Source organism: Patagioenas fasciata, chromosome 2, assembly GCF_037038585.1.
Source record: "Patagioenas fasciata isolate bPatFas1 chromosome 2, bPatFas1.hap1, whole genome shotgun sequence".
NCBI lineage: Eukaryota > Metazoa > Chordata > Aves > Columbiformes > Columbidae > Patagioenas > Patagioenas fasciata.
The window spans coordinates 162,550,722-162,577,209 of record NC_092521.1 but is presented as its reverse complement, the minus strand read 5'-3'; the positions used below and the strand labels follow the sequence as shown (position 1 = coordinate 162,577,209).

General features: G+C 44.9%; 1 protein-coding gene across 5 annotated transcripts; it reads right to left on the bottom strand.

Annotated features, from left to right (window-relative positions):
- Window positions 1–971: 971 nt before the first annotated feature.
- On the bottom strand, window positions 972–24,217 carry WDR86 (WD repeat domain 86). 5 transcript variants are annotated; one of them, XM_071805337.1, is made up of 8 exons: window positions 24,110–24,170; window positions 23,148–23,183; window positions 22,883–23,059; window positions 20,002–20,143; window positions 18,075–18,507; window positions 8,870–9,005; window positions 4,086–4,189; window positions 972–2,232 (listed from the first exon to the last, which is right to left on the bottom strand). In XM_071805337.1, exons 3-8 carry the CDS (start codon window positions 23,043–23,045, stop codon window positions 2,014–2,016), a joined length of 1,197 nt encoding a protein of 398 aa, XP_071661438.1. In that variant the 5' UTR covers window positions 23,046–23,059; window positions 23,148–23,183; window positions 24,110–24,170; the 3' UTR covers window positions 972–2,013. The 5 variants fall into 5 exon arrangements, with proteins under 5 accessions (XP_071661438.1, XP_071661437.1, XP_065687355.1 ...); XM_071805336.1 differs by lacking the exon at window positions 24,110–24,170 and adding an exon at window positions 23,630–23,785; XM_065831283.2 differs by having other exon boundaries at window positions 22,883–23,183; window positions 24,110–24,217.
- Between the last annotated feature and the right edge of the window lie 2,271 nt (window positions 24,218–26,488).

The window sequence follows — 26,488 nt, the reverse complement described above, 5'->3', positions numbered from 1 at the left end:
TTCTTGGCTATGTTAGCCAAGGACAGCAAAAGCAGGCAGTGATTACACAGTTAAGGAATTATTTGTATTTCATACTTGTGCATCAAGACATGCTGTAAAAATGGAGTAGTTTTGTATCTCCTCCCAGAAGGCTGAAGCATTTCTAAAGCCGGTAATAGGAGCTTCTGAGGAAAAAAATAACCCCAGCAACCATAATATCCCAGTTCTCTGCAGGAGAGCACTGAGGAACCACTGGAGAGCAAAACTAGAATATGAGACAATTTAAAATGAGAAAAACATACAATGTGATGCATGCAGTTTGAAGAATAGGTAGGAAAGTGCAACTTTATTCCTTCCTTCAGCCAGAGGGGTTCCCAGCCCTGTAGGCATGAGGACAGCAGGGTGTCTCCTGGCACTTTTCTCTTTGAAGGGGCACAGCAAACCGGAAGTGACAATGTGAAAAGTGAATGTTTGTCCTTGGAGAACTCAAAATGAGCATTGTAATACACAGTGCTTGTTGGAGAAGCCACTCTTCAATGATATCATTTGGCCAGCGCTGTCCCTGAATAAGAGATTTAAGTGAGCAGCAGGGCAGGAAGCACTGGCTGAAAGTTTTCAGTTAACTTAAGCTTGCAAATGTATTTGAAGACACTGCGATATGTTTAGCAACAGGCAGTCACTTCCACTCTTTAGACACAGATCTTTTATTCCATCCATTTGCTGAGTCCACAGGCAGCTGCTGTAGGGCTGGATGAGCTCTCATGTCTAACACACTGTGTGCAATGTTTTAAACACAATGTACAGCCCAAGCCTTCTGTGCAACTGTCCATTGCTACTAAAGGCCTCCAACTTCACATTGACCTTATACAGGAAATACACAATAATTAGCTGCATTGCAAATCATGTTTATTTTTGTTTCCCCCATTCTTACCCACTGTGCACCTGCAGCCAGCCAAATCCCCTCTAAATGAAAATCAAAACTACACAGGTACTTGTCTGTAGATGCCACAAGTTTATTAGTCCATTCTAAAAAAGGATTACAGCATTTTTATCTTGCTGTAGTACAGAATAAATAAAGCCATAAAAATAAAAACATGTGCTTAGATATTTTAGTACTGGTTCTACAAAGAGTTATATTTGCAAATAGAAAAATAGAAGAACCCTTGTTTATTCATGGCTCAGTGGTTATTGGAGAGGGACGAACCTGGAACAAGACTGGGAGAACCTCTCTTGTGTGACTGCTTATCCAATGCTGCTAACAACCTGGCAAACCTCAGCAGGAGCAGTGAGAACAGATCTAGAGCATGCAATAAATCTTCCTCTTCTCATGCTTCCTTTGCTCAAGTGTGAGAATCTAACAGGTAAAAAAAAGAACCCACTAGGTTCTCTAATGTTCTGTCATTCTGTGTCATTCTGTGTTGGGAGAAGAACTGCTGCACCTCAGCAACCAGCTGACCTTGGCACAAAAGGTCTGAGGTTTAGCTTGTTCTCTAGCTTATGTTTTGTTAAAAAAAAGAATTAATTGCTGTCCTACTACTCCCAGCTTCTCAGAGAGGTGTCCAGTCTGCTTTGAACTCCTGCTGCTGTGCCATACCATCCTCTTACTTGGTATAATTACCCGACCTGAAGGTCAGCTCTGAAAATTGAATTCATACTCGTAGTGCAGAGCCACCCCCTCATTTCTGCATTTGGCTGAACGAGGGCATCTGGGGGGGCAGCAGGAACACGAGAAATCATTTCTCATTAGATATTAGACCAGCAGTGTGCAACACCTCTGTGCCAGCGGGAACTGAAGACAAGCAGTTGTGAGTTCTTAATTACCCACCCCTAGGTACATCACCTGCACCGCAGCGCGGCCCAGCTGAGCCCTCGGCTTGAGTCCATCCCACAGTCACAGCAAATCCCAGCTCTGAAACGCGAGGTTCGAACAAAGCCATGTCCCGGCCCTTTCCAAGTTCTGGTTTACATGGACACAGTGGTGCAGAAAACAAAAGGTTCAGCTTTGGTCACTGAAGGAAAGTCTCTTCTGGAGAGTCACATTAGTTCAACGGCCTCGTGTTCCCCGTTTTCTTGCTGTACCATGCAGCCGACTTTATTGTTGAAGAGACGAGACAGGCTTCCCTTCTGAGAGCTCCTGCCCTGGGCAGACCTCTCCTTCTTCAAACGCCGCTTGTTTCTCTTGCATATTCCCCGGATGTCCCAAATCCTCAGCGTGCCATCATGGGAAGCGGTGTAGAGCAACTCGTTGTGGATCTGGAACAACAGGGTCACGTTTAATACCAAACCGTACAGCTCGGAATCGGCACAATCGAACTGTCAAAAATCAGAGCAAACACAGCTTGAGCCTAACGCTTACGGCCTGACAGCTCATCGCAAGGGCCGGTATAAATTATCACAAAAGCTGCTGAAGCAGGGTGAGACTTTACCAAGTCAGGACTCATTTCTCAGCCGCTTCACAGAGCCATAAAATACAAACAGCGAGAGTTATTTATAACCCAAACCCACCAGAAACGCAATGGGGAGCTAAACTCAGTGTCAGGATGGGCTGTAGCTGGCAATTTCTGTGCTGGTTTCAGAGCTCTGGTTCTGAAGATGAAGCTTAAGGAGGCACCACAAATCAGCATCAGGGGGCAGTGGCAGGGAGGTCAGGAATGTTTTCCTTCTCACTTCCCTCCTTCCTCTGCAGGAAGCTGTAAGTACAATTCCTCCTTCAAAATTTGCTGTTCTTCCAAACCTACAGTAACTTAACCTTGATTCCCCCCTGCAGTTTCATTTCCTTAATGAAACATTTTGCTGCAGTTGGTAAATGTTTCCAACTGTCCTCACTCAGTCCTCGGTCTCCATCACCTTCCCCTCCCTGCGTCAGTCTGTCTGCCGTGGGCACTCTCGGTCTCCGGAGGGAGCAGTGACATGGAGCATCCCGCCCGCAGCCCAGCTCACGTCAGCCCCCTCATCCCTCCTCCGTATATTTATGATCTTATTAAGGTCATCACTTTTCAGTCCTTTCTCTTCCCAGGATTTTTTGCCCTGTTAACACTTGAAATGAAATTACACAGAAAAAGAATACAAAGCCAAGCTTTGATCTTGTCAATATTTAGGGCTGCACACAGTGATTGTATCAGTTAGCACCCAGATCCGTCCATCTGCTACACACCCAATTGCTCAATACCCCACTTAAGACCAACCAGCCACTTGCTAATTCAGAAAAATACAAATAAAAAAGACAACCATCTTTGCAATCCTATATGCTTGGGATCGACTCCAAAAGGAATTTCACCTCCTCTCTTTTTTCTTTTGACTGTCAGAAATACTGACAATGTCTCGCGTTCTTAATCAAAATCCTCATCCTGCCCGCAGCTCTTGAGATACTGATACAGGGAGATGTGGATTCTTAAATGCACAAAGCATCCAAGGATTCAGAAACTTCCCCCCGGGATTCCAGGATACTGCTCTTTGCATTGCCGCCAAGGATTACCAATTGCTCCCCTTTTAAACACCAGTATCACCCAGGCCTAGACAATGCGGAAACAGCTTTTTGGGACTTTTACTCCAGTGGCAGAGACGCTTCTGTTTGTCTGGTAGGATGTGGGTCAGACATCAATACTGAGCTGCTCCGTCATCTTTATACCTCCAGAAAAAATAGATCCCAAGGGAAATATTTTATATAAGTGTTTATATCACCACTAGCTCTTCACCAAGATCAGAAAGAATGGTAAGCAGTTTCTGGACCATCCCCAGGGGAGTCAGGGGGATATTTCTGCTTATCAGACACTTATCAGTGTTCTGTAACGCAAGGGGTCTCGTGAGGCCAGCGCCCATTCCCTGTGCCTACACAGGACCAGGTACATCCGCCTCATTTCTCCTGGTTGCTCGTCTAACCTGACCTGAAAAACCTCTAATCACAACCACGGGCCTGCCTCTGGGGACTCGTTCTGTGGTTTCACTTACCCTAATTGAGATTTTCTAAAATTACATAAGGAATATTCAAGTTTACCCTAGAACATTCAATCCAAGACACACAGAACTGCCAGCCACACCAAGTCCCCCCACACAAACGAGGGAGCGATCGGAAGCGCGAACCCCCAGCGAAGAAACCCCTTCCTGACCTGGATGCAGTTGATGATGAACTTGTGGCCTCGGAAGATCTTCTGCAGGACACCGCTCTTGGAGTTGAAAGCTCTCGCGCAGGCATCGCCGCTTCCCGTGAACACTGCAACGCAACCACACAACACAGCCGGATGTGAGCAGATCACACGAGTTCAAAATGTACCTAAAACCCGATCACAAAGGAGCATGATGTATCATTTTTAGGCTTGATTGTCTTCTCAGTTATAGCCAGCTCAGAGGGTTTTCATTTCACTGACCCCAGCACGCTTGTTTTCATTTGTATTTTTCAAACACTGAACTGCCTTAAGCCTGGAATTCCTACATAAATCGGCGTTTCACTCCACACACATTCAAATACCTATTTCTGCTCTACTCTTCCACTGAGATTTCTCTGCCTGAACATGCCTCAATAATTCTAAGCAGGCAATTTATCTCAAGTCTGGTTTTAAGGATTTCCACTAAGCCTTCCATTTGTTTTACCACAGTTATTTCCAGGTTTCCGGTCAGTATTACAGTGTCTTCATCACTTCTGCTGCTGCATCAAGCTGCAGGGACACTGCAAACCACAATAACAGCATTACCCTCTCTCACCCTAACGACATGAATTCAGCCTTAGCTTCATTAAAACATACCACGCTTTCTTCCCCCATTTTCACCAAAAGCTTACTAGCAGTAGGAAGGGCCATCCCTGTTGAAATACCACTGCTGAATCTTGTGTCCTCAGAGGTGAGCGGCACGTGTAGGCAGCTTTACAAATTCTTCCAGAGCGGCAGATTTCTTTGGCTAAATCCTGCATACAGCAGAGCTGGTAAGTGATTCAAGGCCCAGGCTGTAATCTCTGTTTCAGTGTGGAACTGAACTACTGAAGGGGTTTGGCTGTAACTTTTGTATTCCGTGTGCTATATTGTACATGTGCTACAAGGGGGATTGGGAGGGGTGGGATTTGGGCTGTTCGTCAGGTTTCTTGAGGGTGTCTTAACGTGTTTGAAGAATAATTTCTCAATACGTTGGGATCTTCACATCAGATCCAATAACTGCTGCATCCAGGCAGTGTTGAATATTTAGATTTTACACTTAGCGATATGCCCAAAAAGGAGCACATTTGTGTCCTTCAAGGGTTACAAACTGTCTTTGTAAAAACTCATTTTCCTTCATTTAACCCAAACTCCCCGAGCTTATCCAAAGAGAAACATTTCAGACCTGCAAAAAGCGATATATTCATGGTTCCCTGCCTTTGCAAAAGCCACTACCACGAAAAGATTTGTACAAAACTGAAGTGCCTGGAGACAAGATACCCTACCTTTTGGGACAACTCAGGCACTGGGTTCCTAGAGGTAAAAAAAATTATCATGGCAGTAAATTCAGGACTACAACAAGAGACGAGAGAACAGGCCACCTACTGCCATCAGCTTTTCAGCTTCGAACGGCACAGCAGGAGGCTGGGTATGTCCTGGGTACCCTTCGCGAAACACCTGGATATGCAAAATCAATGTCCCCTCATATGGGTCACTATAAATTCAACTGCCAGTGCGATCCTGATAAAGCAGTGTGTCCCATTCTGCAAGGGTGTAAAGCGGGGAACAAGGTGCTGATTTTTTCCCACTGAATGGAAATTACTTAATACTATTACACACAGAGCACAGGAACCAATTAAGAGCTGTTTTCGCTATGCAGCTGGCAGTTTACTACAGCTACTGCGATCAGGATTTTGCTTTTGACAGACACCTTTAATGTCTTTCGAGCTGTCACTCTAGATTGAGGAAATCTCTTTGCACCTCAGAGTTTCAAAGCAGAGCTGTTGATCTAACCTAGATTTAGCACTTAAATATATGCTAATATATACCACCTGTGAAACAACCAACCAACAAAATTAAGCAATTCATTTTTCTGTTTTAGTTTAATTTCGCAGACCTTTGGGAGGGAGAGCAGTTTTTAAACGTTCCCTTGGAGTTTTTGCAACATGAAAAAATATAAACGGCATTAAATTTTAAATGACTGTGCACATACTGGAGGAGAAGAATAACCAACATAATATCATTAAGTAGATTACATTGAGAACCAGCTTTAATATTCCCCGTGCTATTAATTAAACAAGTAGACTGAGGAAAGCCACTAGAAACACACTCTTATGATTTAAAGCTCAGTTCTCAGATCTGTCTGGACTCCCTGCACACTATCAAGCCATTTTGGAAATACACATATTTTTCCTCTCATTCTTCTACTGTATTTTCTTACTTAGCCCATAAATTCTTTGGGACGAGCCTTTGGGTACTATGCAGAGAGCAAGCAACAGAATTAAGATCTAACCAAAAGCCACCATTTCTCAGCTGAAATACTTTCCATGTTCTTGGGCTGGTGCAAATGCAACACAAACCATAATAAATATCATTTATATTGAAGTATTTTGTCCACGTTTTTTGAAAGATAAAAGAGTGGACACACATTGCTGACCTGTCCCAGGTGAACAGCTACAATTTTAAACTACACTATCTCAAACTCTTGTTATCCAGTGAGCATCTCTTTGTAATTCTAATTGACACAAAACCATCAGATACTCTGTAAACAAGTCATCAATGTATTACAAAAATGCAAGCATAGCATATAAATTCGTTTTTAATTGGAAATGTCCTCTAAAATGAATCTAAATTCTATTCAAACAAGTCCCTAATATTCTTTCATGACATTTTTTCTACCCTTCAAGTGGAATAATTCAATTCTCCCAGTTTGACTCTTAGTATTTTTGCATTTGATTTGAAATGAGATCTTAAATAACTCTGTGAACGCTTCCATCACACTATCAGGGTGTTTTTCACAGGTCTGACTAAAGGCAGTAATATTGCCTATATATTAAGAAAAAAAAGAGTTCTATGGAAAACTAATGTATGTGGATGGCAGGGACAGGGTGCTGGGCTGGGGGGAAGAGAGAGAAAGCTGCAGAGCTGATGGGGGTAGCACCAGATAATGAAACTTTTGTTTGAGCCTAAACTTTATGATGGTTTTAAACAGTCTAGTCAAGTCTACACTGGTTGTATGAAAAGCAGGATAAATACTGGACAAAATGCAGCTCTGGAGGTGTCATTAACGAAGGAGACAGTCTCTCCATCTCCCACCCAGATACCAAGATTCCTCGTGGCATCAGGCAACAACAGCTCAGCATGGTTATCCTCCCTTCGGGTAGTCTTGATGAATTCAATGTTTTGTATCTTTATAATTAAAAAGGGGAAAAACGCACACACGAAAAGAAAAACACAACAGTGTTTTGTTTGCCAGTGTTTATCCTGCATTACAGTTCTGGGTTCATTTCCCTACCTGCCTGCATCTTTGAGCAATAATAACTTCAGGGTGCAGCATAAGCTCAGACCCTTTCCCCTTCCATCCCCTTCTTCCAGCCAACTGCAAAACCTGCAATCAGCAGAAATTATAACCTGCAGGTAGGGGAGAGTGGGGTAATTCTGCAATACAGGTGAGGAGAACTGAAATTAACCGTAAGTTATGATTAACTATTTTAATTGAGAAAAATAGTGCCATAATGCTGAAAGGAAGACTAAAAAATGGCTTCCTGATTAAAATCAAAATCTATTTCGGTTACCATGTGAAGTTTCCAAACATTATTAAGAAATCAATTCCATTACCGGGTTATAAATGTGGTTGGTCAAGCACGGTGCTAGAGAACCGCCACTGAACTGGAACCTGTCTGTGCAGGTGCGACTCTCACCTAATGTGCCACCATCTTGCATTTGTCAGCCTTTATCACCTTTTATCACTGATGATCTGCCAAAAGATGTATCAAGGGCCCAAATAACAACTTTCATTTGGTGTTACACGCTGGTTTCATAGCACAGAAAACGAAATTGGAAAAGCAGTGCGAATTTCTAGGTTAGCTTCAGATGGGCACTGCCATCCCGGTTACCCTGAAGGAGGGAAGAACTTGTTTGGGAAGCAAATGAAAGCACAACAGATTTAACATCAGTGTCAGAATGAGACCAGAATGACACAGAGAGAGGTTCAGGCTCATAAAAACAGAGGCACAGCCTTGTAACCCAAACCCAGAAATGGATGGATGATGTGCAAAGGGAAACCCAGCCAAGAGAGGCATCTAAAGACAGCAGTTTCATGGTCAGAATATACTTTATGTCAACAACAGACAGTTAAGTAAAGATACCACTTGAACAGGAGTAGCGAAAGCAGGGAAACTGAGTCCCAAGCGTTAGTAAGGCAAGCAATGCTTGGCTGCTGCAGAAAGGTGTTTTGGGGAAGAAATACATGCAAGAGGACACAAAGTGAAAAGAACTTGTGGCAAATGAGCCTGAGAGATGGTCAGAGCCTGAACGGGAAGCCCAACTGTTAGAAAGGAGCAGAGAGCATCTGAGACGCCGCTCTGGTTTAGGACAGTAGCAGGGGCAGGCACAGGGCTGCAGATCCAGCAGCAGCGCTTGCTGTCCCCAGGCATGCAGCAGTGACAGCCATCAGGCCAGCGGGGTTAAACCACGGTTACACAAACAACCCACAGACAGCTCGGGATTTAAGCCACTTCCCTTGGTAACACAAATAAAGCAACTGCCTCTTCATCTGCCAGAGGAGGGAGGTGGAAAATGGAGGGAAGATCTAAGCTTCCCACGTGGAGCAGCGAAGTTTGCTGCTGAGCATAAACATGCTGGAGTCGAAAACAAGTGACGATTTTACAAGTCTTCAAAATCACGGTATTCTCTATTAACAATCTTCGATCAGAGACACACATGGAAAAGGAGACAAGGGATTGCTGAACATAGGAAAGGCAACTTACAGATCCCGGCGTGGTATTTCAAAGTGCTAACGCTGTGTTTGTGAGCCTTGTACGTTTGGATTCGCTCCCCAGTGTCTACTAACCAGCACTTCACTGTCCTGTCCGCGCTTCCTGAATACAAGTGCCGATTCACTAGCTGAAGGGAAGAGAAAAAAAACATCAGCAATCGTCTCTCGGGCACGTTTGGGAGAGAACCGCACTGAAGTGACTCATACAAAGTCATGGTTTCCAACTCAACAGTTACAAAGAGCGACAACTACACCTTGGAACAGAGGGACAGTGCGCAAACCCAACTTTGCAGTCTTCGAGATTGCATCTCACATTGACTTCTGGGCCTTAAAAACAGCTCCCACGTTTCAGAAGATGAAAAACAGTCTGTTGGTGCACACATGCAGGATTTCAGTGAGCTTAACGATGCTAACCCTACTTCCATAATTAGTTATCTTAATATAGCCCCCCAAAAGTAGTTTCTGCAAAGCGTACTTGACAAGAACTCTTACCAGACTGTAAGTTTTAATTACAACAAAAATTTCAGAACCATTTTGAGTAACAATAAAAAGTAAATTAAAAATAAATTCCTACACAACATAAACTAGAGTTTAGCATGATCACTCTGCACAAGGTCAATATTTGGAAATGCTAACTCTTCCTTGAAACTATTTTGTATCTTATGAAATGATGAAATAATTAACTATCCTTACACAGGTTTCTAAACATCTTCAATCAGATTGTCTTCTGCTGTTTAGAGCACCCCTGCCTATAAATCCCAAAGAAGAACAGAGCATTTATCCTGCACATGTGTGAACTCACTGGGGTAGAGGTTGGTTTTCATTCTACACAGACACCACAGAGAAGGACAAAATAATTCACCTTTGCAAGACTGAAACTAGCTGGTACACAGTAACAAATTAGCCAAATGCTGGCAGCTCACAGGGCAGAGAGAAATCTTGCATTCTACCTGAAGGAGACACACGAGGGAGAACCCTACCCCCCTCCCCAAAGAAGAAGAATTTGAATAAGGACTAATAATACCATTTTCCCCCTATGCACACAGATCAGAAGGCTCCAGCGACCAGCAGACCACTAACCACTTACACTCCTCATATGTGAACCAACTGCAGAACAAACGACAAATCAACTTGACATGGGTTTTGCCCTCAGGTCACTTTCAAAGGTCTGGTTCTTCCACCACCTTAGATTTCACTTGGCCCCCACTCTTTGCACACTCTGTAAGGTTGAAATGTTTTTCACACACTCCCATCTCCGCCTCCATTCCCAAAAGGCACCAATAGTGAGCCTTGTGCTAAAGAACATTTGCGCCATGTTACAAGAACATGAAACAAATGGTATTTTAAGGTACAAAGCCCCACAATGATGGGACCGTGCTAACCCACATAAGACATGTACACGGGCAGACCACAACGATCATGGGCCACAGCTCCTGTCACGCTTCCTACCAGCAAAACTTGGCCCATGGGACTGTTTTCATATTATAGCTAAACATCAGAAGCTTGTAAAACACCTACCACTGCTAGAAGCCAGCAGTATGCTGAAACGCCATATCCTATTTCAAGCTGGTTTAGCAACGGTATTAGAACTAGATCTCAGTGACAAGGAATGACCAGCAGCACTAAGAAAAACTCAGATCTATAGAGTCAGCCTGAGGAAGATAATCTGACTTTTAACTTCTAGGCTTAATTTCCGTTGTCCCATTGCACCTGCTCAATGGAAGAGATTGCTCTGAGTTGAGATCCTGCTGCATTGTTCTTGGCCAAGTCATTGCATTTCTTTCTCAGACATCTTGCTAGCAGCATCTGAACATGGGAAAGCACCAAGTTATAAGTTCCTGCAGGTAAATGCCACTCTGCCTTGATAGCACATTATGTTACGCTCCTTCATTTCTACATTTAAGTGTGTGTATAAATGCTGAGGTGAAACAGAAAAGCTGCAACTTGCCTAGATTTGCTAAGTTGCTCGATATAAAAATGTGTTAAATGACGTGGGCTTACTCATGTAATTCACAGCACCAGGATCATAAGAGTCATAAAAGCTTCCGATGCCCAGTCAGAGATCTGGTGAGATGGCCGGTACACCAATCATCTTCATTAAATTCAAAGCCTATGTGCTACCCCAGCTGCTGCACACCATACTTTTATGCACTTTCCTCCCCCTCGCCAGTTTAAGCAGGTGAGCACAAGAGCAAAGGACTCTCAGCCTTGCATGGAAACAGCAATACTAAAAGGTTAAACAATCTACCAGGTGCCACAGATGAAGCCTGCAGCACAGCCAACAGCAACACCCAGCACGGGCTCTGACTGTCACCCAGCTTCTCCTTTTTTTGCTATTTTTAAAACATAGAGCATGAAATAGCTATTAGCGCAGAAAGCCATCAAGAGCTATTAGCTCAGGCTGAAGCTGCAAATCAGATCTACTTTCAGTGATACGATGCAGGCATCATCTCATCTAAATGGATGCAGATATCCACAGCTAAATCTCTTTGTAGTCACTGCAGTCTTGGGCACAACTCCTCTCATCCTGAAGCAGATGTCTGAAATGGATCACCCCTCAAAACCTGCTATTTCTGCCCCCTGACAAGGACAATCTTCCTACTTGTAGCCATCTATATGAATTCAGGTGAGATGACTCCTTCACTTGACTAAAGATAGGTCTAGTTTACAACTCCAGCCTAAGCCACGATGCTTCAGTTATCTATATTTAATCAAAATAATAATAATCATCACATACTGCTCCCCTAGCCAAAGCAACTTGTAAGCAGGCACTTATGCTATGTGTAATAGAAAATAAATACTTTTCCTACTTTGTAGATAGGGAACCATGATATAATGCAACTGAAGTCCATCCAAGAAAGAACTTGAAATTTATAGCGTCTGACTTGGGAGGCTCATCCAGGCTGCAAACGTCCCTTTCTACAAGGCACATGAAGCATTACGTGCTTCAGGGCAGCTGTGACAGGCAACAGCGTATAGTATCCCTGAAAATGGTCACAAGAGCGTATGAAACCCAGATGGGATTCTGTCTGAGAAGTGCAAGACAGAGGCACCAATCCAATCTGACCCATATCAAACCGGCATTTTTACTCTGTCTTCTTTCAGAGGCTGCATCCAAAAGGGGTGGCTCTCCCCCAGCTCAGCCTTGGCTCTAACTCACCAAGGCTGGCCACACTGTGCAAATGCCCTCACGCTGCCTGGGCACCAGCCACCACTGCTGTGGAAGCTGCGCAGGTCCAGGGTCAGCCGGCAGCACAGGCCCTTGGCTCCTGTAATTCTTTTCCTTAAGTCATAACTGTATTGAAAACTATCTAAACAGACCACGAACTGTAACACAGTTCTCCTGCCAACTTCTAGCTGGGTGCCTAAAGCACTGATGATTTTAAATTAAAAGAAGGAGATTCAGGTTGGACGCGAAGAAGAAATGTTTTAAACTGAGGGTAGTGAAACACTGTCCCAGGTTCCCAGAGAGGTGGCGGATGCCCCATCCCTGGAGACATCCCAGGCCAGGCTGGATGGGACTCTGAGCAACCTGAGCTGGTGAAGATGTCCCTGCTCACGGCAGGGGTGGCACTGGATGAGCTTTGAAGGTCCCTTCCAAACCAAACTATTCTATGATTCTATGATTTCTAGTTAGGTCACACTCTGCTCACTCTCTCTCTCAGGAGCGGGATGAAGTCTACCGGCCTCTTCGCCCAAAATGCAAGATCGTGCTGTATCTTTGTCAGGAGCTAAGCCTCCCTGCTGCCAAGACTGGCACCCATTTTTGTGTACAGGCATCCAGGCACAGCCATTTTCATCAAATACTTGTGGGCCAGGTCCTCAGGTCCATAAATCCTGGGCCTTTCTAGCACAAAGGCTCTAAACCTTTCCCCAACTCCCTAGGTCCCAGTCCTATTCTTACAAAAGAATTTAATTTTCTTATGATTTAGAAGGAAAAACGTAAAATTTCACTCAACAGATTTTTTCCAGATATACCCAAGTCTGTCAACTCTTGGTTTAAAAATGATCAGTAGAAACAGTTTCATATTCCAATCTGCAACCACCTGGAGAAGTGGTGATATTTTCAAAGCTGTATTTTCCTTGGCTGGCTTTTTAGCACTTGGTTCACTTTGGCTAACTGCCCAACAAAGCTCCCAACAAGGATCAGCAAGGCAAGGCCACCTGTAGCAGAGCGGACGACACAGAACAGACCTGCAGCTCAGATACCAACGAGCTGAGTGGACATTTCAAACCCAAAGAGCCTTGAAAGAATTTTAAAACCTGCTGACAGTCAGATGCTCAGTTCTAAAGCCTCAGCCAGACAGCAAAAAACGAATCACTGCACTGATAGCTGCAATACTGGCCTGTTAATTTTGCTCATTACTCTGAGGGACTTTGCTTTGAGGCAGATGGAACACTGAGACACATGAATGGAACAAATTTGTCTTAATGCTCAGGCCAAAGTTCTGGAGATGTATTAATACTGTTCCATGAAAAAGTTCTGTCAGACTCGTAAGCAGCAAAGTTACAGCAGTAGCAAAACACAGTTTGTAGATGCTGAATTAGTTACAGGTTTCAGTATTAAAAAATGCCAGTTTTATGCAACCCTGACCTTGATTGTAGCCCCCAGACACACCACGGTTTGAATACAAAAAAACCCAAATGATCATATCTAGGGTTGGTCTCTCAAAACAAAGACAACTCTATTGTCACACAAGCTTGGCTGAACTGAACATACGCAGCAGCTTAAGACAATTTCTACCTGTCTGAATGCCAAAAACACCTGCAAAAGAGCTGTTCAGCAGATATGTCAATCTTACACAGATGGACTTACCTCTCTCAGTGAACCTTTGCTATAAGAAACAATTTAACCCTCATTCAAGGAGAGGCAATTGGCTCTCCAAACAGACTTGGACACATCCTCTTTCTGAAGGTCACTGGGCTCAGAAGGGTTCCCAGGAACCTCACGATGAGTTCATGTCAGCAACCACATGTCCCAATACCAGCTTATTCTTCACACGGGGTCAGTATTCCCAGTCTGCCAACTGGGTCTGCTGCTAACAGCCACGTCCCAGTTAAAAGTCACCAACTTGGACCAATCTCAAATTATAACTCTGTACGCCTTCAGCCGAGTTAGACTTTCAGGATCCCATTCAAACCACATTCATTTTAACAAGCTAACAAACTCCCTATGGGCAAGAAATTGAGGGTTTTTTTGTTTTTTTCTTTCGCTTTTTTCCTTAGAATCCATCTAGAATAAGCTCTCTGGTCTGGCTGAGAACATTTTTCAACTTCTTTACTGCAGTGCAAAATAACAATCCTAGAAACATGTTTCTTTCCAACAGGTGTTGTACACATTTGTATTCCTCTAATTCACTTCTTCATCCTTTGATGAATTATGCAACAAATACCAACACAAATTACGAAAAATATGTGCACTTTAATTGGTGCGACAAGAGAAAAAAAATCTGTCCCTGTGATCACAACAGTTAAGCATATAAACAAAGTTCAGGCAATGGCTTTGTTCAAAGCATTCTTCTCTGCTAGTCGGCTTTAAAAGGCAGCTAAGGGGAATGGTCTCAACAAAGGATCTTTTGCAGGAAAACGAGACGCAAGCCCTTGCCCACTCATGTTCACTTAAAACTCCTTTTGCAAGAAAGGATTTTTCTTGCAAGAATGTTTGCTATAGGATCCAAGCTAAATTCCAAGCTGGATCAGTTCTCTCTGCCAGCTTTTGGCAGCACAATTCTGATAAATACTCAGAGAAAGAACAATCAGCAAAGGACAAAGCAATCCTTGTGAACAGTTTGCAAAGCTACTTTGGAGACATTTAGAAAAACATACACAAGTAAATATTTGTCAGGGTTATTCAGCCTATTGCAGGCAGCCACATTAATGAAAATGCGTGTTTGATTATTAATTGCAAATCCTGGTCTTTAGCCAGGCCTGAAATTTTTAAGCAGAATAACAAATAGCATGAGCTGTGTGACTATGCTCAGCCCACCCTTGCTTTTTCCCATCACCTCCTATAAAATCTCATCACTGGCTCTTATATGAAGAGGGAGCACTCGAAGCAGCTGCTGTCCTTTCCCTGCCAAGCTATCAGTGCACTGCGGGAGGCACAGAGTGAAGAGTTCTGGCTGCTCCGCTGCCGGTTACCTTGCCTGACTATGAAAGTGAAGAAGTTGAGGCCACCAAAGCACCCAGTGCACACACAATTCCCACTGCAGATAGAAAGTCTCCTGGCAAAACTTCTGCCAAGTCTAATTCAGATAGTGGAAAAGTGGTATTAGTACAAGCTGGTACCTGCAACTATTGTCAAAGCTGTTCTGCTACGAGCTGCTCTGACCACACACAATCAGTTCAGCTCGTAAATTATCTCCATCACACTGACCTCAGGGCAGCAGGACAAGCCTGGGGAATATCTGAACATCTCACCCTCTTCCCTCCACTATCCAGGACCACCAAGGCTGGGGGAAAAGGCAAAGCTACACCCAATGCTTTCTGTTCTGCCATCAGAGTTCCTTCAGGCTCCTCTAACTCGGTTGGCTGGCAACAGCACCTACAGGATCTTAAAGCAGCCACATCTAAATGTGTCTGTAGCATCACCCATCTGCTCTCCACACGCCAGCACTGCAGGAAGCGCAGTGGAAAACATGGGTATGTTTTATGGAGAGGCTCCCTCAAGAAGCTCCAGGAATTTCCATTCACTGCTACAGTGACACTATTGGTATTTACTGGAAAGTAATGGGAGACGACTGGAACAGTCCAGACCTAATTTGCGGCAGTTCAGAACATCCTGGGGCACTCCCGTTAAAAACAGTACTTTTTGAAGTTGGGGAAAATATGGTCTCAATATCCAAATTTTTCCTGATCTGTGTCCAGGCTGAGAGATCACACTGAGCATTTCTCAGACTTTGAAAGGTCACCCTCCCATAGGGACCTTTATTTGAATACATAAAATGAAGTCTTTATTTTTTTCCCCTTTATTCTCTCCGCAAAAGCATTATACCATCCAGAGAACAGGTAACCACCTTTAATTGCTGGTACCAACTCAGCTCCTCCAGGATAGGGAAGTGAAAATCTAGTTTAATTAGCAGCTCACTTCTGCCCTGAAGAAAATGAACTACTGTCAACAATTAAAACTGTCTGCTGGCTACTGTGAGCAACTCAACTACCTCCAAGTCCTTCCTGACCCACAGTTTGAAAAATATTATCCCAACTCACTGCCACAGACTGCAACACTGTCACTAAGAAGCCCTAGGCAAAAAAGGCTCCAAGAGCTTTTTGAGAAGAAAACAAAAAATTTCAAATTTACACACCTCTATTCAGGAAGTTTCCCTTCTGTTGTAACATCTTTGTATGGATTCTGGGGATTGACCCCTTTCTGAAAGAATGAAAATACCATGTGGACTGCGCTGAGAGGCAGCCAAGTAGAACAGAAGGGCCAGTGTTGAACCCAGTAAGGGAGAGGGAGGAATTAGGAAAGATCGACAGCCTAAAGCTATTCAGTAATACAGTGACTGCTTAAGCTGGGCTGTTTTAGAAGCCTAAAAACGAAATGCTCTCTCTGGGGGCAGCGTGTACCTCAGCTGGACTCTTCCAGCCTCAAACATCAAGTGGTGATGAGAGAAGTGAGGGGTACCAGTTACTCACAGCTACAAGGAGATTTGGCCAGGACTGTTGCCAACACAGTCTTGGCAGCAATAGCCTTGTGTACTTTGAATTGTTCAGGTTTTCCAAGTAGATGTGTTGGTTTTGCTTTTCCTCTCCCCTACGAGAAGTTCTGTTTGTTTGAAACCATTGTTTAACTCTGTGCTCACAAGCCGAGTAGAATTGCTCATTCTTGAGCATTCAGAGAGTGTAATTGAATTTCCCAGGCTTCTGGGAGAGGGTCAAGCCTGTTTTGTGTAACAATTCTAGCAGGAGCCCAATTAAATTAAAGCAAGTTCTGTTGTTGTCAATCTGTGCCTTGGAGAAGGGTTACAATTCAACAGCGAAACATAGCGTGACACTAAGAACAGCAACAGATTTACTTGAGCGTCCTCAAAATACATTACCACAGTATCATAAAAACAAGCTTTAACACTGAGAATTTACCCAAGCAAGACAAACATCACTCCAGAGTAATGTGATTTTTGTGGTATTTTTTCCTTTCTAAAAGTGAAGGAAAACAGAATTCCTTCAGTACTTCCAGGTTTTTAGTCTGCTGGGGTCAGCTGTGACTGCTTCCTTTAAAACAAAGGCTACATTTATTATACATCTATTAAAAATATGTACTGTAGCCTCTGCAAAAGAAAAGCACTTATGGAAAGCAAACACAAACAAGGAGAGTAGTGAGAAAAACTATTGCCATTAACTTTCATCAGACATTTAAATATTTTAAGGTTTGCTGACCTGAAACTAAGTTACAGACCATCATTAAACATATCGTTTTCTGATGTGGAGTGTACAGGACAAGTGCCTATGCTACAGTTCCCCTTCTCCATCTGCCTAACCTCCTTCTCTCCTCTGCAACATTGACAAACCTGGCAGCATTCACCAGAAGAATGCTGCAAACAGAAAAACAGGGTATAGTTTTAAAGGTCACGTTAATTTTTTTCCCCCCTCCTTCACCATTTCCTGATTTCTCTCCCCCATGCTCTACTTCTTTTCCACTCTCCTTGCCCATCTTGGCCACCTTTTTCTCCCTTTCTTTTCTTGAATTATGTCTGTGTGGTTTTTAAAGCAAGATTTCTTTCTGCTTTCTGCTTCCCTGTTATCTTTTGCCCACAATTTTGGGTTAGGGTTTTTAGAAGGTACCAAGTCTACTCTGAATTTTTTTGCCCTTTCCATCTTATCTGCCCCTGTGTCTGTTTCCTTGCACTACCACAGCTCAGGTTATTCTTCTTCAAAGTCTGGTGATCCTGTGTACACAATCCTACTGAGGTGAACAGTCCTGCCAGCAAACTTGCTCATGAGTTTCAAGAGCCAGAAGGATTTAAATAAATACTGAGCTAGAAGTTAGACCAGGACAGCCACTAGAAGCCGAAAGAATACCAGAAAGTGTTTTAGGGAAAGACCACAGAGCACTATTATTTTGTTATTACATGAACATATAAGTTCATAATTTATAACGTGTCTCAGAAGAGCTTCTTTAGGAATGAAAAGACAATACATGAGTTAGGATATGGATACCCCTTTCAAATGGCTCTTGAAGAAGCTTCCGTTCTTACCTCTAGGCAAATTACTGATCCTTGATGCTCCTTGAACACTTTCAGCTGTTCACCAGTGACAATATTCCATGTTCGAATGGTGTAATCCGTGCTGCCAGAGAACAGCTCCCTGTTTGGTGCGTCAAGTATAAGGCATAAAACAGCCCCGGTGTGTCCCAGCAGAGTCTGGTAACAGCGCCCACTGGACACCCACCAGACCTTCACAGTGCAGTCGGTGCTACCCGTCACCAGGAGGTCTCTGCTCACTTTCTCCTCCTCCTCCTCTTCCTCCTCCTCTTCTTCAAGAACATCCCTGGAGGAATAGTGAGCTAGAGTCAGGACACAGTTCCGATGGCCCCGGAATTCCTGGATTTGTTTCTCCTTGTCCACACTCCAACAGCGGGCCGTCCTGTCATAGGAGCCACTAAAGAGATAGTCCTTGGCAACCAGGATCCTGCAAAAAATAAGGTTTGTAGGTATGAACAGTACTGGGTTTTTTACATAACCATTTTGTCACAGTATCAATGCCACTGAAGTTAGAAATGGTAGCATGAACACAACATATATAACCCAAATTCAGCATCCCTGTTTAATACTCATTGTTTCTGAATTATTTTCTTTTATTTTTTAAACACCAAACACTTCCCTATTTCTACTTTTAAAATTGACACCTCTTATTCAGGTACACTGATGCAGACACTTTAGCATTACAACACTTTAACTCTGGGCAATTATATTTTTCTAAAATATAATCCAGCAGCAGTATTATGTACTTTTCTTAAGCTACATATGCTAACTAAGAGTTTGTTGGTTCTTTTTTAAAAAGAACTCATTGATAATTATTTACTAGTATTTCTTTACAAATAATTCTTTATAAACCAATCCGTGAAAATAGCTTGGAATTAAAATAACAAAAAAAATATTCCAGGAACCAGAACTGTAACTGATAGTGTGCAAAGATAATCATGTTCCATCATCAAATAGAGAGAGTGCAGGAAAAAAAAAATATACACCTAATTTCACTTAGTCCAGGATCTCAAAAAAAGGAAGAGCAAGAGCACCCCATTTATTGCATAACTGAAGAATGAATCAGAGACTACAGCTCAAGAATTCAACCTACTAGGCTTCCAAAATAATGAGTAAGTAGTAGCTGCACAAACATATAACAACACAAAAATCATCTACAGTTTGTATTTCCAAACCAGAGATAGGGAACATCATAACCTGTCATCTTTGTCAGCTGAGTTTGGTCCTCTGGAACCTTTCAAACTGGCAACAAAGTCATATGAACAGGGAACAGATTTCCCATTTGCTGATTCAAGCAAAAATCAGGCCAGTGCCAAAATACAGACCGAGCCAGCCTTCCTAACTATTTACAGAATCCAGCCACACATCGTATTTGAGTTTTGTATGGAAAAACACCCACCCCCCCAAAAAAAAAATTAAGAGAAGAATACCAATCTTTGACTGCTCTATTTGTCATTAATTAAATCCAGTCTAACTATTAAGAGGCACTTTAAACTGACAGGCCAATCAGTCATGTACAATCAGTTTAATAGTAAACTTCATTCGCACGAAAAAGGATAGTAATTCCAGAAAACCCCTGACTTTGTCCCTCTTACCGACACAAAGGCTTGACGTGATGTTTTTAAATCTATTTATCAGAAGCATCTGTTATCAATTGAACAATTTCTTCTGGAATTTCATTCCTAGCCCTGGATTCAATTCCCCTGCTGTGTGCCTTTCATTTCTCTCCTATCTGCTGTCTATGGATGCGTCAGCACTGTTGCTAGGAAAACTAATCATTACAGCACAGAACACGTGTAGCATGAACTCAAAGGTTTACACAACCCATTTTATTAGCGTAGTAATGGAGAATTACAGGAAAATGACAATAGATAGGATAACAGATTCCAGGAACACAAGCGAAGAACTTTGCGGAACAAACCTGTTAACAATTGATGTGTGTCCTCGGTAAATGGCCACGCACTGACCTGTCACCACATCCCACTTTCGAATGGTGTGATCTGCGCTACACGTGAAGGCAGCCTCATTTTCCAAGTGGCAAAAGGTGATGTAGCTTTCATGTCCTAGGGATAACAAGAGGATTACATTCAATCGCTGCACACGCAAGCAGGACAGACTAGTCCGGCTCTTCAGCTTAGCTAAAAGAGAAATATGGACTCTAGTTTTAAATGCACCACCCATGTTCTTCACATTTAAGGATACGTATAAAACACAACATTTTTAATTAACAGCAGAAAAGTCTGCTTCATTGATATATGGATTTTTTGAAAGAGTAAAAAAGTACAGTTCCACCAATCTGGTAGATAAAACAGTATTATAAAAACATAACGAGCTAAATTAACATCAGTATAATAAACCTCAGACTACTGAAGTTTAAAACCAGTAAAAAAATGGCTTAATTTTTTAATATAGAAATGCTTTTGCTTCCTTCTTCTGAGGTCAGGAACAAAAACCTGCATTTCGACCCAGCCCATTGATTGTCAGGACACAAACAGCCCTAAATTAAAGCATGAAACCATGAAAAAAGGAAGCAACATGAGACTTACCAGCAAGTTCAGTTTCATTATCCAAGCAGAACGAAACACAAACAAACAAACATATCTGGTAAAATGTCAGTCAATATTTACCCATTTATGACTAATAACATTAATAAAACTCATCATTTTCAAAACACCAGTATACCTTTGAGAAAATGATGGAGGGGAAAAGGGGAAAAGGGGAAAAGGGGAAAAGGGGAAAAGGGGAAAAGGGGAAAAGGGGAAAAGGGGAAAGGATATTTATACAGTATTCAGAGCATGTTGGGATTCTACAGTTACAATAAAAATAGACAAAACTGTTACTCTAAAAATTTCCTGCTGAAAAACAGAGTAATGCTACCGAAGAGGATTCAGTATTACAACTTTAAGCTTTTGTTGTTACTTAGCGAGATGCGTCTTTTCCTATTTGTATCATTAAATGCACCTCATTTAAAAATCATCTTGGGATTCAAGTCCCAGCTTAGTACCATGATCTGTTGTGTGAAATCACGGTCACCTATCTCATTGTTGGGACAGTACCTTGCAGTCTCCTGTTTTCATTATTTAGACTGTAAGCTTTCAAGAGCAGAACTGTTTCCTCTTAAGTAACAGTCACAAGAGAGCCTCAGACTTCAGTTGAAGCTGGTGGGCCCTACTGTGATTTAAATAACACTATTCTTTGAGGAGAAAAGAAAAAAATATAGGAAGGATGAATGTGATTAAAGAGAGACAGATGGACAGACAAAGATATTAGAAAACCAGAAACATTTTGTAGAATAAAGAGATGGTAGAAAAACTGAGAGAAAGCAGACTGCCCAGTAAAACGCTTTTGTTTCACTGACTGCAAAAAAACAGATTTTGCTACAACTCCTGTAGTTCAAAAGTGAACCAGAAGCCACACTACAAACATACGTCTTGTTTCCTCTTAAGAAAATTCACCAGATGACAAGAATTAAACAGATCACCAGAGCTATAAGCAAAACGACACCAATCCACACATTTTTGCAAAGCACCTTAAATGGGGCAGGTTTCAATCACCAGGATTTTTCTCACAGCGTCATGTAATACTAATCCAAGGAGATCAAAAAAGGACCTTGGTTACTGCACCAAAGTCTGCCAGTCAGATTTTAACCATCGGTAATACAAAGGATGACAAAACCCCCTGTGGTGGACAAGGGCTGGTGCTGGTCTGGTCCGAAGTAGCCACCACAGAACCTGTTGGTTGTGCTGTGGTGGAAGTTTGTGTTATAGACACAGATATATCAGTAATTCTAGCGTGTACCATACAAATGTACAGAACAACTGTGTGCATGCATAAATATAAAATACATACGGTTATCTGATTAAACGGACAGTTCGCAAACCATCCAGACAAGCTTCTTTAGGATTTACCCCAAACACCAGCAGCGCATAGGCCAGATTCTGAGTATTATCCAATATAGTTCTCTTCCTAGTTAAAAGTTAATTCATAGTTTAAAGGGATTTCTAAGCCTAAAGCAAATGCAGTGAGTTTTTCAGGAGCTAGAACCATGGCAGGATGGGGGGGGGGAAAGATAATAAACCATAGTTAAAAACAAGCAAGAAAGAGACCAACCAACCACAAAAAATCACAGCAATGTGATTTCTTCATTGGAAGAAAAAAGGATTAGAAATTCCAAATTTAAGAGCTTTTTTTTTTCTGTACTGAGAAAAGAACATAAGTGAGAATACAAACATCTTGAATCCACATCTGACTCCTGCATAACTGTACTTTTTCTTTTCTTTTTCATTATCAAGATGCCAGTCTAAAGACAGTAATTTTTGTTTAAAATGCAAAATCAATTTAAAACAAACAAGCCCAGCAATTAGGATTCGTGTGTGTCAAACGTGGGAGAAACAATCGCCTGGTTAGTAAGGTTTCTTTCCACAATTCCGGGTCAAGAGGATCTAAAGAGAGATTGCCTGGAAAATGAGATTATAAAAAGGAAAAAGGGAGAGAGAGATGGTTACAAAGTCAGTATTTCATCAGTGTATAAAAGAGAGGGCTTCCAGAGAGAGACTAAGTTAAATGACTGCTATATTCCACACCCTGAGATAGAGAGATCCATGCATTCAGTAGCACTGGTAACCTGTTGTAGGTTGAAACACCTTCTGCCTAACATTACCATAACAAATACTCAAAAAAACCCCAAAACAAGCAAAGATTTTCACTGCCCGGCAAGCTGCAGGGACTAAAAGACATGAACACAATGTGTGGCCTGTGCCATGCCTTGGACTCAAAAACCAGGGGAAAAGAAGCTGTCGTACCTTGGAAGTGGCCACGGCACTGGCTGTCGGCAGTGCTCCAGAGCCGGGCGGTGCCGTCCTCGCTGCCCGTCAGCAGGCGCTGCCCGTCAGGGCTCAGGCTCAGCCAGTTGATGCCTCCCTGGTGATCCGTGCAGACCTTCATGGCAGAGCCACCGTTCCCCATCCCGAAGGCGGAGGCTGCGGGTCGAGATCACAGGTGCTGCACAACTCCCAGACACCACTCCAGGCCTTCAGCCATCGCCCACCGACCAGCTTCAGCCATTACCTCAACGCCCAAAAATCAGCAGGGTCGTCCAGGCTCCTGCAACGGGACACGAAGGGAGAAGAGGAGGGCACGTTAAATCATTTAATCTCTTCCAGGGATGCACCACTTTCTCAGTCAGGGTGTGCCGAAGTCATTGAGCTCCTTTCTCCACAGGAACCCTAGCCCTACCGTGGAAGATGCCCCTTCAACCACACCGATGCGCCTTCTCCATGGGCAGAGCGGGACATCCAGCCCCTCGGAGCGGACGCAGCGGTGCCGCTACCTGGAGCCCGGAGCCTGCCGGCAACGCTGCGGCTTCTCAAAGCGATTCCGAGGCACACGCTGAAGAGCCGGCGCCTCCGAGCCAGGGAAGCCCCGGCCTCAGGCGGCCCCCAGCGCCCCGAGGAGCCCCCTCCCGCTCGGGATCACCTCAGCGGCCCCGGCGCTCCCCGCCATCCCTCTCACACGGTCCCCCGGCATCTCCGCCCTCGGCATTTACTCACCGCCCCGGACACGGCCCCGGCTGGAGGCGCGGGGTTTCTCTCCGGCGGGACGATCGCGAACTCACCCACGGGGAAAGGGGGATCCTCCCGCAGCCAGCGCCGGAGCGAGCAACGGGATCCCCCCCGCCGCCGCCTCCACCCCGCGGGGAGGCGGGCAGGGCTCCCCTCCGCCCCCGCCGCCGCCGCGCTCCCCTCAGGCCACCTCGGGGCGGGTCCCTACCCCCAGCGCCGGCCCTCTCTCCGTTACCTCCCCCTCCATGTTAGAGCCGCTTCCATCCGCGGCAGCCGCCCCCCCTCGCCGGGCCTGGAAGCCGCGGCCTCGCCCCCGGCCCGCGCCGCTTCCTCGGTGCTCCCACTCCCCGCCTTGTCTTCCCGGGACGTGCCCGGCAGCTCTGCCCCTCCGGGCCGGCCTCCCCCCGCAGCAACCCCTCTTTTCGGGGGAAAGACGCATCCCCCACCTCCCAGGGCTGAAGCCCTTACCTCACTTCAGTCACCCGGCGGTGGGGAGGGAAGAGTTGAGTGACGGGAGGGTCTTTCCCAGCCGGGCACCCTTTAGTAACCGCCCTACAACCGAAACACCCCGACGACAACCCCACACCCCCCCCCGCGGAGCCCCCAGCCTGGGTCTCGGGGGAGGCAGCGCTTCCTGCGGCACGTTTCGCCCCCTCAGGCCGCCGCCCGGCCCCGCTGCGCGGCTGCGCCGGCCCCGCCGTCCCAGGGCAGCCCCCGGGGCACCGGCTCCTCGGCTTCTCAGGCCGGTGGCTGCCGGGGGACACAAGCCCAGCTAAGGGCTGGCTCTGAGGGAAGCCATCGCCTTTTGTTCCTCCTCTCGCCCCCTCCCTGGGCCAGTTCCCACCACACTTCTCTTCAGGAGCCCCTAAGCCCCTTTCTTGCTCTGAGCCTTCTCAAAGATCTCAGAATCACAGAATGTCAGGGATTGGAAGGGACCTCAAAAGCTCATCCAGCCCAATCCCCCCGCCGGAGCAGGAACACCCAGCTGAGGTTCCACAGGAAGGTGTCCAGGCGGGTTTGAATGTCTGCAGAGAAGGAGACTCCACAGCCTCCCTGGGCAGCCTGGGCCAGGCTCTGGCACCCTCACTGAGAAGAAGTTTCTTCTCATATTTAAGTGGAATCTCTTGTGTTCCAGTTTGAACTCATTGCCCCTTGTCCTGTCATTGGTTGTCACCGAGAAGAGCCTGGCTCCATCCTCCTGACACTCACCCTTAATATATTTATAAACATTAATGAGGTCACCCCTCAGTCTCCTCCAAGCTCAAGAGCCCCAGCTCCCTCAGCCTTTCCTCACACGGGAGATGCTCCACTCCCTTCAGCATCTTTGTTGCCCTGCGCTGGACTCTCTCCAGCAGTTCCCTGTCCTTCTTGAACTGAGGGGCCTGGAACTGGGCACAATATTCCAGATGTGATTTGGGGATTATTTCTTGTTAATGCAGCATCTTGTCCCAGCCACTCCTGGTATTCCTGCGGCTGGGCTGGTAGGGAGAATAACAGAATGTCCTGAGTTGGAAGGGACCCACAAGCATCATGGAGTCCAACTCCTGTTCCTGCACAGGACAACCCCACAGTTCACACCGTGTGTCTGAGGGTGTTGTTCAGTCTCTTCTTGAACACTGTCAGGCTTGGGGCTGTGACACCTCCCTGGGGAGCCTGTTCCAGTGTCCAGCACCCTCTGGGTGAAGAACCTTTTCCTCATGTCCAACCTAAACCTCCCCTGGCACATCTTCCTGACATTCCCTCGGGTTCTGTCATAGGTCACTAAAGAGTTCAGCACCTGCTCTCCTCCTCCCCTTGTGAGGAAGCTGTAGCTGCCATGAGGTCTCTTAGGAGGCTCCTGCTGCCCCAAATGCCAAGGGCTCTGACATGGTGGGGTGATGGGGTGGACCTGCTCTGAACTGGGGCTCTGCTGCCTCAGGAGCTGCGCAAAACACGGGCTGAAAGGGTCCTGTCCCACCATGCCGTAATTGAATGTAGAGAAGATAAATCCACCGGGCAGAGAACGGCAATGTAGGCAGGCTGAGAGCCCTCAGCAAGTCAGTATCAGGGGCTGATGTGGATGGCCTCTATAAGAAACAGGCAGCTGAGGCTAATTTGCTGCTAAAAACATGCCAGTAGCGGTAGGAACGCACTTCTCCCAGCTGCCGCCCCATTTCATCAGAAAAGCACCTTTTTGTGTCAAATCACCTGCCTCAAAACAGGCCCATCGGGTCCATTTCATAGTGTCACGTTCAGTATAGGGGTTTGCTCACAGACATTTAACAAGGCACCAGCCCTTCTCCTGCACGGTGTATTTCAGTGCAGAAATGCGCACGTTAAATGGAGACTTCATGGGATGTGTTATTTCACACAGCTTGTTCTGGCAGAGGCAAAACTGGCCTAATATGTCACACCCAGCGCAAACATGGGGTGATCCCGATTCGGCCGCCGATTGCAGCCATGCAGCCGTGGAGAAGCTTGCAAGACGGAGCTGCTGGGCTGCAAATTCGGGTTTTGCAAGGGTCAGGTCGAGCCCCGTGGCGTATCATCGCTAACCAGCACTTTTGTGAAGGCAGGCGTTCTCACACAGCCACTGCGCATTCAAGAAATGATCGAGAAGTTTTGGTGTGAGACGTGAACACTGTATTACTTCCCTCTGAAAATCACATTATCCGTGGAAAGTTATTTTTTTGGACAGGGAGGCCTGGGAATCGGCTGCTCTCAGGGAGTGTCCCTCACCATCTGCTCGTACATCTGTCAAATCCACTCACAAGCCCCTGCCCGGAGTCCTCATTCAAGTAACTGTAGGATAGATTAGCACTCCTTTTTATTTTCCTGCACTGCTGTGATGTGAATGCAAGGGAAAAT